A 13,683-nucleotide genomic window follows, 5' to 3' on the forward strand; every position below is an offset into this window, starting at 1 on the left:
ACCCTGCCTTAAAACAATGCAAAGTTATGGTGAAAGACAGCTAAGGCCTGTTGATCTCATCCCGAATTAGTCATCTGGGCTTTTTTTTTTTTCCTGTCCTTGCTGGGAGTGCTCTCCATGAGATGCTCTTGGGCTTGCAGAGTCCCTCCGTAAACTTAAAAATTAAGGAATTAAGGCCACGTGAATAATACGGAAATTCAGAGGGATCCATTGATGTCCAAAGCCCAGCAAGCGAGAGAGGGTGAGGGTTAAGCTCAGAGCCGAGGATGAGGGACCGAGACCTGTCATCCAGCTCTGGCGACTAAATCCTCTGGATTTGCGAGAGGAAGAAACATTGCCATGGTGTAAAGAAACAGCAAGTTCCTGCCTGGGAGAAACCTGGCCAAGGGAAAAGGGGATCGAGGAGATGGCATTTCCACAGAGGCTTCCTGACGGCAGCGGTCTGGCATTTGGAGAGCACAGAGCAAGCACGTCCCGAGGGCTGTGCCAGAAGGGCGATCTTGCAGCGCGTGAGCAGGACGTGGACACGCCAGCACCCTAAAGCCCTTTCCCTGGTTGCACGCGGGGACGCAGACTCCTAAATTGCTCCGAAAAGCAAATCCCCCCACCCCGTTGCAAGCCGTGCGAGGTGGTCCCGCGGCGGGGAATCCCAGCAGAGCTTCCCGCGGCCTGAAAAGTTGAAGCGCCTTCAACCTTTGCCATTTGAGATCCCTCAGTTACCAGCCAGGAATGTCTGGCCTGACACTCGAGCCGTTGACCTGGAGGGGTTACAAAAACCGCCAGCGTGGCATGCGGCGGAAGGTTTTTCGTCTTTGGGGTTACCTGATTGACTCATTTGCACTGGGGTCTATTCATGCCTGCTGGCTCATGCCTATTTTCTAGGCAATTTTCTTATACGTCTGGTTTTTCAAGCACGGGGGAATCTTACGGTTGGTTTGGTCCCACCTCTGTGAGTACGTCTAGGAGCCTGTAGCTCAGCCTTGCAGAAGATCTAAAGCTGGATGGACAAAATCTGGATTTAGACAGGGCTGAGATTAGGTCCTTTCCCAGCATAGGCTGATGCAATCGCAGCCAGCTATGGAGGAAGGAGCCCCCCCCACCAACCGCCTCCGTCTTGGGGCTGGAAGGGCGACGGGCAAGCTGCTGGAGGAAAACCGTGAGCAAAGCACGCGGCGTTTTTGCGGTGGTCCGAGAAACGCAAGGTGCAGCGGGGGGAGCGCAGCCCTCACCCCCCCCCCCAAAACCCGCTGCCGGCGGTCCCGGCGCTGGGGCAGCCTCACGCGCTGCTTCGGGCCTCCCCTCTCCCCTGCATCTCGGCATCCCCAGGGCCTGAGCTTTGGCCAAGCGGCTGGCCGAGCCCGGGACCTGCTCGGCGAGGGCGGCAGGGACAGCGTCCCTCTCCGGAGGACCACGCTGCGGGCTCAGGGCTAGGCAAGAGGCAGGAAGATCCCCGGCTGGGCGATGCCTCCGCCCCAGAGCATCCCTTGAACGGACCAAGGTGGCAACATCCGGAGCTGCCCTGGGGCAACGCCGGGGCTGGGCTGCAGCCAGCGAGCGGGCTCTGCAGCCGGGCGAGGGGGAGGAGGAAGGGAAGGAGGAAGGCTCCCGCTTTCTCTGTTTACCTTCCTGGGTCAGCCCTCGCTGGCAGCACCGCGGCCCCGGCAGAGCTCAGGGGTGCAGGATCGGTCCTGCCCTGCAGCCCCATGGTGTCCAGCTCCGGCCGCTGAGGACAGCCAGCCACCACCCCCCTCTCCTCTGTCCCAGCACCTTGCAGGTAACGTGGAGGGATTTGGGGTGGGGGGGGTTGGGGGGGGTTAAATAAGGCCAGGGAGCTGGGGGGGGGGGGTCTGCCACCCAGCCCTCGTGGCCCTGATGTCGCAGAGGGAGCTGCAAGCCCGTCTCCGCAGAACAAGGCTAGGAAGGAAGGAGCAGGATCAGATCCCTAGGAGGGGGTCTTCCTTCTCCCCCCCCCAACTTCTTACAGCCTTCGCCCGCCTGGAAAAGGGTGAAAGGGAGAGATGGAGAGAGGGCTGAGAGCGTGTTTGCGGTGCAAAGCCCTTCCCAGGCCCAAAGCCATCCCCGCTCCTGCCCCTTCCCTCCTGGCCAGGACAAGTTTCCCCATGGCCCTACCTAGAGATGGTTTTTCTGGTGCCTCCAGATGAACGGCACCGTGAAAAACTATCCCTGGCTAGGATCAGACAGGCCCAGCCTGGAAAGGAGGCTCCCAGGCCAGCAAAGAGCGCTGGATCCCAGCCCCAGCACCGAGGGCTGTGGTTTCTTGCAGGGTAGAAGCCCTGCAGAGGTAACAGTCCTGGAGATTTATCATCTTGGTGATGCCTCAGGGCTTAATTAAGTGTCCCGTCAGTGCTGATAGGCTGGAAGCATGTGCTTAACTCTCCTCTGTATGCTTTTAACATGTGTGTATGGTTGAGCTTGCTTTTTTTTTTTTTCCAGGCATGACCTAGGCTGCTAGGACAGCTTTTCATCCACGCACATTTTTCCTTAAGTAATTCTTTTTTTCATTCCTGGTCTGAGTCAAATTATCTGGCCTGCACTACTCAAAAGGATCAAAGGGTCACTTCCGGACCCGGCTCTCTACTGTAGGCTCCATTTTGCCATTGCTCGAGGGTCTCCAGGGGGCTTGGCATGTCTGCTCCGATTTACACTTGGTTCAGCACAGCTGGCACGCGGCTGCAGCAGATGCAGCCCATCGGCTGAGGACTTTGTGCACCATCCTATTGCTGATTATCCTCATGGCGATCTGCAGGCCATCTTCTCCCAGGGACAGACGCAGCTCTCTGGCTCACACTGTGTACTTCCCATGCTGAGCTGGGATATTTTAAGGCTGTAGAGTCACCTGGGGTGGGATACATATGACTCAATCCAGACACTTAATATGTAGCTGCCTGCGAGGTATCTAAAACTCTCCTCACAGTAAATAAATAAGAAATCAAGGGAGTCTTGGGTGCAGCCAAGTTCATCCTAAAGTGGACATCATTGTACAGGGAGATGATTTGTCCCAGAAGTGCTAGGTTCTCTCTCTTGGCCATTGATGGAGCTTTTTTCGTGAGGATGTGACTTCCTCTCTTGCAATGAGAGCTTAAGTTTCCTACTACGGCAGCATGTGCTAAATCACTGTCATCGTTGCAGCTCCTGACAACCTTCTGGAAGGAAGCGGCTGTGCATTTTCCCAAGGGCCATTGTGCCTGGGAGCAAATTGCTGGGGTATCATGCAGGAAAATGAGGATACCGTGGCCCAGCTGGGTAAGGGTCTCCGGGTCTCCAGAATTCAGCAGTGACACTATACCCTGCTTACCCAACCTCCAAAACCCAGCAGGGCCTTGCTAACATTGACTCATGTTCTTGGTGACAAGAACTGCCCACAACACGAAGCTCTTGCCTAGTTTCCCCCTTTCCTGGTTTAGGATTTCCTATTTCCACAGTGCGATATAGCTGCTCAAGTGAAAAGCAGAGGAGAGACCTGTGTTTTAAGTTTTCTCTGGGACGGTCAGGAAGGGAAAAAAAGTCCTTACAATGCAAGAGGTCCACCCCACTTACCTGTAGACATCTGAAGTTGTTTGCATCTACATTTAGTAACCAAAATAGAGGCCACTACCTGGCCTGCAGAATCAGTGGAACCAGGAGAATAATCCAGCTTTTCCTGAAGTGGACAATAGGAAAAGGTTTGGAGGCCCAGTTCTAGATACTTAGTGCTGTGAGCTGTTGTAGGGTACACAAACAACTTACATGGGACATGCAGATACGAGATAGGACCTATGCTGTTTCAGACCAATAGCTGGAAGAAAGGCAGGATACTCCACTGCACCTAAACTGACACCAGACACCAACATCTGCTTTCCATCCAGATTTCCATGGTCTGTAAAGGCAGTTCAGCTTGCCAGCTCACACACATGCACTTAAAACTAATCTAGGCATCAACATGAAGCCTGCCCCTGATGCAGCTTTTGATAACTAGGCCAGCGCCTAAATTGCCATGAGGTCAGTCCTAACCCTGGTGCACGTCTGGGGACTTGGAGGTGGAATCCAGTGGCGCCACTGCCCTGCTGTGTTTGTGCGCCCTTCCACGCAGGCGTTATTCTTGCTTGACCCCGTTTTCTCTCCCCGTGCCCAGCTGAAGGCAGGCTGGCAGGCCAGATGGACAAGGCGAGCTCGCAGCAGGAGGTTTCTAAACCCACCGAACCGAAGATGATGTTGCTGGAGATCTCTGGAGGGGATTTTCCCCAGCACCTTAAGCAAGGCAACAGCCGGAGCCATCGGGAGAAGAGGCAGCTCGAAAATCCACCACGGAAGAAAACACCTCAAGCCATCCTTTCTGGGGAAGGATGCAAAGGAGAGAAGGCAACCAAAGCCCAGCAGAAAATCCCTGCAGGAGAGCAGAAGAACATGCGTGGGGAATGCGGGCAAAGCTTCAGCCGAAACTCCCAGCGAACCCACACCGGGGAAAAGCCGTACCAGTGCCAGGACTGCGGGAAAAGCTTCAACCTGAGCTCAAACCTCATGACCCACCAGCGAACCCACACAGGGGAGAGGCCCTACGAATGCCTTCATCCAGAGTTCGCATCTGATTCGGCACCGGCGGCTGCACGTGGGCGAGCGCCCTTACCCCTGCCTGGACTGCGGGAAGAGCTTTTTCCAGCGCTCGCACCTCCTGCGGCATCAGAAGCTGCACGTGGTGGGCAGGCCCCATGCGTGCCCCGACTGCGGGGCCGGTTTCCCGCAGGCCTCCCAGCTCCATACCCACCAGCGAGTCCACCTGGGAGAAAAACCCTACCGATGCCCCGAAGCTTCAACAGAAGCTTGCACCTCATCGTCCACCAGCGCGCACACACAGGTGAGAAACCCTATGAGTGCCTGGACTGCGGGAAGAAGTTCAGCGTCAACTCCAACCTCATCCCTCACCAGCACACCCACACCGGGGAGAGGCCTTACACTTGCCTTAACTGCGGCAAAAGCTTCAGCCGGAGCTCCCATCTGATTAAGCATCAGAGACTCCATGCTGGGGAGGAACCTTAAACAGAGGTCTTCTTCCAAGTCCCAGAGCCCTTTGTCTTGTCTAAAGAATAATTAATAAAAAAAATGTCTCTGAAGGGACACAAAGTCACTCTCAGATGTGGTCTTAACCCAGCCTGCAGGACCTCTGTGTGGTCATTACACACTCACAAGTTCCCCGTGGGGTGCGACCCCTCATGAACCAGCCTGATGCCCCCATAAGCTCAGCAGCTTCCTCGTACAGGAACTGTCAGAAACTCGGGACAGTTTTTATTTCACTAGAGGAGCATTTTTTTGCTCCCTCTTCTCCGCTGTACTGCTTCTAACACCACACCTTCCTCATCACCATTTCCCCCTGCTACTTCCACTCCTCTCGGTTGCCCCTGCATCCTTGTCCTCCAAAGCAGCTGCTCCTCATCCACGTGTATTTTCATGTCCTGTCACCAATTCCCCCTCCTGTTTTTCCTCTACCAGGAGCCCCCGCAGCCCCTCACGCTCTCCCTGCCCTCCCCAGGGCCAACAGGGACAGCCCCAGCCCCGGGGGACAACCCTGCCTGGGCACACTGGAGCCAGAAAACACTTCCTGCCCTGTCCCAGGGAAAGATAGGGAAATTCCAGCATCCCTGATGACCTACGGGGACTCTGGTGCGAGCAGCACACGTCCAGCAAGGAACAGACACATCGGACCACTGCAGCAGGGCTGAGAAGGTGCAGGCACCTGGAGCTACAGCTCCTGGCCAGCCACAGAGCACACAGCTCCAACCTGACCCAGGACCACACAATAAACCAGCCCCGAGCACAGACCCCCCAACCCCACTCACCTCCTCCACGGTGCAGCCACAGTGCCCGTCCCAGCAGCAGCTCCATGGTCCCAGGACAGCCCATGCACAAGCTCCAGCTCCAGCTCCAGCTCCAGCACATACCTGCCGTCACCATCAGCACCCCCAGCTCCAGACAGGTGAGGGATGCTGCGGAGTGCTGGAAGCGAATCTGGGAGCAGTCTGGGGACCTCACAGAGCCCTGGAGCTGCCCCCAGGGTGATGGGGAACGCCACCAAGAACCCCAAGGGTCCAGGCAACGGAAGGGAAATCCCCCACAGCCCTGTGAACAGCACTGGGAACCGCAGGGACCCCAAAGTACACAGATGTGAGGGCAAAGGATAAAGCTGCTCGGAGCATTGGGAGCCAAGATGAGCGTTCGCTGGGCATCTCTGGGGCCTCTTAAACCCCCTGTCCAGCTTTGGAGACCAGCAGAGAGCACGTGTATGGCTTTTTGTGTCTTATACACCACAGAGCTTCCTATCCCTTACTCGTTTTAAAAATTTATTTTAATAAATATTTATTTTAAGTAATAAATGGTGTTTTGTTTGGAGTTGCCGCATCCAGTAGCCTAATGGAGGCGAGCCTCTGGCTGAGGGGGGGGGGATTTATTTTATGTGGGTTTGAGCTTTTTCTTCAGTGACTAATTTCAAAGAACAGCTTAGCCTCAGAGCTGGCACCCGCGGGACTCTCTGCTACCCCCGCACTGGCAAGGGCGACCAGATCGTGGCGGGCAGCTGCGGCTCCAAGCGACCGTGGTTGGGCCAGCGGGACACTGGGGATCCTGAGGAACTAGTGGCTTTTTTTCCCCCCCTTGGAAATCCCTTCTTGGGCGCTCAGCCCTCTGCCTGCCTCAGTTTCCCTCGGCGCCGCGGCCCGCGCCGCCCCCGTGGGATTTTTCCCCCCTTTTTTCCCACGCCGGCGCGGCCGCGGGAACCGCCGAGCGGCGGCGCGGCGCGGCCGGATCCGGCCCCCGGGGCCGGGGGCAGGGCAGGGCGGGATCCCAGCGGCATCCCAACCCCTCCAGGTGCCCCCCGGGCAGGGTAAAGGCCTTTTGTTCTCCCCCAGCTCAGGATATCGCTGCTTTCAGCTTCCTGGGTCACGGGCCGGCAACTCCCCGGGCCGCCCAGGCCGAGCCGGGGTTGCGGGGGGTGGGGGGGAGCGAAGGGGCGAAGCCATTTTGTGCCCGTCCTCCAGGCACAGGCTGGGAAGGGGGAAGTTGATCCTGCCTCTTTCCAGTCCCTTTTTCCCAGCGGAGAAATTCCCCCTTTCCCCCCCACCCGCCACGACGGGATTTCTCCATCTCTGCGAAGGGGTCGCAGATGGCCGCGCCGGGGCCAGCGCAGGTGAGTGGTGCTGGAGGGGGGACGAGGAAAGTTTTTGGGGACGTCTGAGGCGGGGGGTGATGGTGGGGATGCACTTTGGGGCAGAGGGCTTTGCCTGGGCAAGGGGCCGCGCATCTGCAAGGGGCCGCATCTGCAAGGGGCTGCGCATCTGCAAGGGGCCACACATCTGCAAGGGGCTGCGCATCTGCAAGGGGCCACATCTGCAAGGGGCCGCACATCTGCAAGGGGCCGCACATCTGCAAGGGGCCGCATCTGCAAGGGGCCGCACTTCTGCAAGGGGCTGCACATCTGCAAGGGGCCACACATCTGCAAGGGGCCGCATCAGCAAGGGGCCGCACATCTGCAAGGGGCCGCGCATCTGCAAGGGGCCACATCTGCAAGGGGCTGCGCATCTGCAAGGGGCCACATCTGCAAGGGGCTGCACATCTGCAAGGGGCCGCACATCTGCAAGGGGCCACATCTGCAAGGGGCCGCACATCTGCAAGGGGCCGCACCAGCAAGGGGCCGCACATCTGCAAGGGGCCGCATCTGCAAGGGGCCGCATCTGCAAGGGGCCACATCTGCAAGGGGTTGCGCATCTGCAAGGGGCCGCACTTCTGCAAGGGGCCGCACATCTGCAAGGGGCCACATCTGCAAGGGGCTGCGCATCTGCAAGGGGCCACATCTGCAAGGGGCTGCACATCTGCAAGGGGCCGCACATCTGCAAGGGGCCACATCTGCAAGGGGCTGCACATCTGCAAGGGGCCGCACATCTGCAAGGGGCCGCATCTGCAAGGGGCTGCGCATCTGCAAGGGGCCGCACATCTGCAAGGGGCTGCGCATCTGCAAGGGGCCACATCTGCAAGGGGCCGCACATCTGCAAGGGGCTGCGCATCTGCAAGGGGCCGCACATCTGCAAGGGGCTGCACATCTGCAAGGGGCCGCACATCTGCAAGGGGCCGCATCTCCAAGGGGCCGCACATCTCCAAGGGGCCGCATCTGCAAGGGGCTGCGCATCTGCAAGGGGCCACATCTGCAAGGGGCCACACATCTGCAAGGGGCTGCACATCTGCAAGGGGCCGCACATCTCCAAGGGGCTGCGCATCTGCAAGGGGCCACATCTGCAAGGGGCTGCGCATCTGCAAGGGGCCGCATCAGCAAGGGGCCGCACCAGCAAGGGGCCGCACATCTGCAAGGGGCCGCATCTGCAAGGGGCCGCACATCTGCAAGGGGCCACATCTGCAAGGGGTTGCGCATCTGCAAGGGGCCGCACTTCTGCAAGGGGCCGCACATCTGCAAGGGGCCACATCTGCAAGGGGCTGCGCATCTGCAAGGGGCCGCGCATCTGCAAGGGGCTGCACATCTGCAAGGGGCTGCACATCTGCAAGGGGCCGCACATCTGCAAGGGGCCACATCTGCAAGGGGCCGCACATCTGCAAGGGGCTGCTGATAACCAAAAGCCTAAAGAGATCCCGTCTGGTTTTCCGGCACCGCTGGCGAGCCGGGAACCAGGTGGGATGTCCCCGTTGCAGGGGCCCGTGACCTTCGCCGAGGTGGCCCTGTATTTCACCCCAGACGAGTGGTCCCTGCTGGAGCCCGGGCAGAAAGTCCTCTACCGGGACGTCACCTTGGCCAACTACGCGAACGTGGCCTCGTTGGGTAAGAAACCCCCTGGGGTGCATTTTGGGTGCTTTTTGCCCATTTCTCCCCCCGCCCCCCCAGCCCATCCCGATCCTTCCAGCTGCAGCACATGCCCCGTAGCAAAGTCCCGCCGGCGTCAGCCGCCGGCCGCGCGTGCGACCTCACCTTTTCCTTTCCTTCTGCTTTTCTCCCCAAGAAACGGGCCGCCGCTTCCCCACGCCCGACCTCATCTCCCGGCTGGAGCGGGGGGAAGAGCCTTGCGTCCCCCACGGGCTGCCGCAAAGCGAGAGCCCCGAGGCCATGGGAAAAGGTGAGCAAAGGGTTAAATGGGCACCAGTTCCACCAGTTAAAAAAAGGATTTGGGCAAGGTGTCGCCTTGGGTGCACCAACCTCGCAGCGAAGCCACTTGGGCAACTGGCTTAAAATCACTCTCTCTCTATATATATATACATATATATATATATTTTTTAATTCAGTTCGTTTTCAGCCACTTCCAGCCCCAAAGAAGCGGGGTGTCCGCTGCGCCCATATCTCTATTTTTTTTTTTCCTTTTGCTTGCAGGCAGCAAAATAAACCCGGCGCCTTGCTGGGGATTTTCCCACGATGGCCTGGGAGCGGAAGAGGGATCATGGGGCCCCGAAACGCCCTGGGTAAGTCCTGCACGGGGTGATAATTATTAAGGGGATAATTATCAAGGAAATAACTTGGCAATGGGCTGAGATCCACCGGCGGGGAGCGGGAATGGCGCTCGCCACGAAGCCGGCCTCGGCCCGCCTCTCCCAGCCAAGCGGGCCCTAAAACCGCTCGTTTTCGCCCCGTTTTCCCTCGGCAGGGCGCTGCGGCCTTCGCGGCGGTGACCCTGCGTTTCAGCGAGGGCGAGTGGGCGCTGCTGGACGCCGCGCAGCGAGCGCTCTACCGGGCCGTCACGCTGGAGACCTACGCGGCCGTCGCCTCCTTGGGTAAGCGGCGCCGCGGGCTAAAGAAAAAAATCTAGTTATATATTTAAAAAAAAAAAAAAAAAAGCAATTTGGCAGCTTCCCGGAGAGATTTTAAAAAAAAAAAAAAAGCCTAAAATCCCTTCGCTCTGCTCACAGCGTCGCAGGTGGCGAAACCTGCCCTGGTGTCGGCGCTGGAGGCAGGGGAAGAGCCCTGGACGGCGGCGGCGTGGGAAACCGAGGCGGCGCGGGAAACCGCAGCGGCGCGGGAAACCGCAGCAACGGAGACTTCGGAGGGCGGCGAGCCGGTAAAACGCCCCGGCCCGCGGGGCGTCGGGGAGAAACCCGGGCGCGTTTCGTGCCGCGGGGGAACCGGCCTGCCGGAGGAGGGAGGAGGAGAGCGGGAGAAAGCCCGGCGGGCGGGGGGCAAACGCCGCTCAGGCTTGGCCCGGTGCGGCAAGACGGACCCGGCGCGGGCGCGCGGGAACGAGCGGCCCTTCGGCTGCCCCGAGCGCGGCCAGCGCTTCGGCGACCGCCCCGACCCGCCGGAGCCCGGCGGCGCGCGCCGGCCCTACCGCTGCGCCGCCTGCGGCAAAACCTTCAGCCGCAGCTCCTACCTCAGCCGCCACCACCGGATCCACGCGGGCGAGCAGCCCTACGGCTGCTCCGCCTGCGGCAAAACCTTCGGCCGCAGCTCCCTCCTCGCCCGGCATCAGAAAAGCCACCGGCGCGAGAGGCCGCCGCCGCCGCTGCTGCCGCTGCTGCCGCTCCGGGTCCCCGCCAGCTGCCTGCTGCTGCTGCAGCCGCTGCAGCTGCTCTGCCTGCAGGGAAACCTCGCCGGCGGCTTGGAGCTATGCATTTGGGGCGCCGCCGCCTCCTGACGCTCCGGCGGGGAAGACGGGCCGAGGAAACCGGCTTTTTTTGCGAGCCGGAGACTGGATTTTTGCAAACTGGAGATTAGATTTTTGGAAACCGAAGAGTGGGTTTTTTGCAAGCCAGAGATCGGATTTTTGCAAACCAAAGACTGGATTTTTGCAAACTGAAGATGACATTTTTGCAAACCGACGATTGGATTTTTGCAAGCCGGAGGCTGCGTTTTTGCAAACCAAAGATTGGATTTTTTGCAAACCGAAGATTGGATTTTTGCAAGCCGGAGGCTGCGTTTTTGCAGTCTAGAGACTGGATTTTTCCAAGCCAGCGTCCGGCTCGGAATGGTGGTAGTCGGGGACGGGAGTTTCCCCGGCGCTGATGGGGAATTTTTGGGGTGTTGGGAAGGCAAGCGGGAGCGGTGGGGGCGGGGCAGGATTTTGGGGAAAGCCGGGAGCGTTCGCCTGGCTGAAATCCGCCTGCTCGGCAGCTGCTCCGGACTCCTTGCCGAATTTGCCGCTTTTGTGATGCCGGGATGGGAGGGAAATAGCCTAAAAAAGGGTTTTGTGAAATAACTTGAAAAGGGGCTTTGTGAAACATCCTAAAAAAAGAAAAGGGCATAAAAATCTGAAAAAGCGCTTTGTCAAATCCCCTAAAAAAAACGCCCTTAAAACACCCTCCCGAACGGCCCTTCCTCCGCAGGCAAATCCCGCGGGAACCGGGCAGGGGGTGGAGCCTGGCACTCCCCCGCCCCATTGGCCGGCCCCGCCCGTGAGGTCACAGAGGTGCGGCTTGGCTGGGGACCAATGGCTTTCAGGGCGGGGCCCGAGGCGGCCAATGGGGCGGCGGCTCCGGAAGGCCTCATTTGCATGCGCCCCCCCCTTTATCAGGGGCGCCGGGGGGGCGGCGGGCGGCACTCGCCGGCGGGAGGCGGCGCGGTGGCATGGTGGCGGCGCGGCGGCGAGCGGCCACCGGACCCGAGGCTCGGCCCCGGCGCGGTCCCCGGCCCGGCCCGTCCTCGCAGACCCGGGGGGCCGTCCCCACGGCGGGGCCGGCGGCGGCGGCGCACCAGACCCTCTCGCGCTTCGCCTCCAAGATGCTGCGGCAGCTGCAGAAGGTGCGCATGACGGCGGAGGCCAAGCGGCTGGTGAAGGCTTTCCTGGCCGGCCTCTACGGGCAGGTTTCGGCCGAGGCCGAGCGGCTGCGCCGGACCCGGCAGCTGCCGGCCGCCGGTGCCCCGGAGGTGCGGGTGGCCTTGCAGCGCGTCATGCCTCAAGAGGTGGCCAAGGCCACCGCTCCTCCGGCCGGAGGGACAGCGGCCCCCTAAGGCCTCCCCAGCGCCACCTTCGACCTCCGTCTTCCCGACGCCGGAGACCTTTCCGGAGCTGAGATCAGAGAGCTTCATCTTTCCTGGAGAATAAAGTTAATTTTTTTCCTTCATCGAGGTTCCCACTGTGTCCTTCCTCCCGTCGTGGGGCAGGGGTGCGGTCGGTGGCGCTTGGAGGGTCCCCTGAAGGCCATGTTGGGACCGGCGTCCCCAAGCATTGCCCCATCAGCCCATCGCGCGGCATGTTTATGGCTGCGAGTGCACCAGGAGCACCGAGTCCAGGAGTTTTGGAGCTGGGGAGGTCACGTCCTGGCCCTCCCAGGAGGTTGGGTCCAACCCTGGTTGTCCACGGCACCAGCCAGGGCTGGAGGGGATGGTGCCCACCTCCACGTCCTGCTGCTTTCAGGTGCTGCGGGAGGTGGGCACGGAAGGTGGGATGGCTCTCAGGGCCTTCATCTGTCCCCCTTTCCTGCCGCAGGGATCACTGGGGTGCTCCCAGCCCCCAAATGGGTCTTCTGCAGTCAGGAACAGCCCAGCAGAAAGGGCTGAAGCCCCTGGGAAGCCCCCAGGGCTGCACTGGGAGCCCTCGGTCAAGGCAACTTTCCAGCTCCGTAGGGAAATATTGGACCTAATGCATATCCATTTGGTGGCTCTGCGTTGCTCCAACCCCGCCGAGGACTATCTCCTTCCAAGGGCTCGCTACAAACAAGCCCAGGTCTCTCAGGTTGGATTTGGTCCATCCTGAATGATCTAGGAGAAGCCGGAGGACTCTTCTGCATTCCCGAGACGGTTCAGCCCCATAAGCTCCCTCCTCCCACCTTTTCCTTTCGAGATAAAGGACACACAGACCCAAAGCTGGTGTTAAAACCCACTTTTATCGCAATGCCAGGGTGAACTCGCTCATGCCCTTTGGGAAGGCGTGCCTCAGCCTACAGCCTTTGCCATTGCTTTGAGGGCTTTTCTCAGCTGCTCAGCTGTTGCTCCTGAAAGGCTCCTGGAGACTGGTTTTCCCACCGATTCCATTCCGGCCTGAATGTTGTTTTGTGCTCAGGCTGGGTCTCCCTCGCGGTGGTTTGTCCCAGGGTCCGCTGCAGGCTGAGCTCTGATCTTGGCACCGTCAAGGCAAACGTCAGCTTTTTAAAATAAAGGTGGGTGCAACGAATGTCTTCAAATTACGTGGGTCTCTCTGGCCGATCTCTGCCTCCTTCCTCTTCTCCCCTGCTTGTTCTCAGGTTACCAAGGGGGGAGAGGGGATGGTTTTCAGCTTCAGAGGGAGTTTTTCATGATGGGGGCAGGCCGCTTCTCTGTCCCCTTCTCCAGCATCACCTCCTGCAAGGCAGCTTTCACTTGCGAGGAGCCGACGGTCTGGAGCCGGCTGCGCCTCCGCAGGCGCTCGGCCTTGGTGGACACCTCGGTGTAGATGTTGTTCAAGAAGTCCCTCATCAGCCCCTTCGCCAGGCACGAGAGGTTGTTGTTGCCTCGGCGGAGCCGCTGGAGGATCTTGGAGTCATAGGAGTTGCCTTTTTTCCCTGGCCGGCTCTTGCGTTTCCTCATGGATTGGGATTTTGGGGATTTGGCTGGGGATTTCCGCCTGTAAGACTGCCGCCTCCGCTGCTGGTGGGATCTCCTTCGTCTTCCCATAGCAGAAGCTGTGGCTCTGTCCTGTGCTGCCTGGACCCCTCCGCCTTGCGAATGCCACTGGCCTCTCCAGCTCAGCCCTCTTATACCCAACAAGATGCAAATGAGAGGCCAGCACAGAG

At 59.6% G+C, this 13,683-nt stretch overlaps 2 protein-coding genes across 2 annotated transcripts; both read left to right on the forward strand.

The window, feature by feature from the left end:
• The first annotated feature begins 1,635 nt into the window (after nt 1-1,635).
• LOC104139163 (zinc finger protein 3-like) lies at nt 1,636-6,294 on the forward strand. The gene is given in 5 exon segments (XM_068923966.1): nt 1,636-1,774; nt 2,455-3,264; nt 4,133-4,562; nt 4,564-4,796; nt 4,799-6,294. Coding segments are annotated over 4 exon segments (933 nt in total). The 5' UTR covers nt 1,636-1,774; nt 2,455-3,230; the 3' UTR covers nt 5,035-6,294.
• Nucleotides 6,295-6,891: 597 nt separating this feature from the next.
• Nucleotides 6,892-10,610, forward strand: LOC104139188 (zinc finger protein 764-like). The gene is made up of 6 exons (XM_068923836.1): nt 6,892-7,174; nt 8,686-8,812; nt 8,991-9,104; nt 9,356-9,444; nt 9,627-9,753; nt 9,889-10,610. Exons 1-6 carry the CDS (start codon nt 7,151-7,153, stop codon nt 10,608-10,610), a joined length of 1,203 nt encoding a protein of 400 aa, XP_068779937.1. The 5' UTR covers nt 6,892-7,150.
• The last annotated feature ends 3,073 nt before the right edge of the window (nt 10,611-13,683 follow it).

This window comes from Struthio camelus, chromosome 36, assembly GCF_040807025.1.
Source record: "Struthio camelus isolate bStrCam1 chromosome 36, bStrCam1.hap1, whole genome shotgun sequence".
Taxonomy (NCBI): Eukaryota; Metazoa; Chordata; class Aves; order Struthioniformes; family Struthionidae; genus Struthio; species Struthio camelus.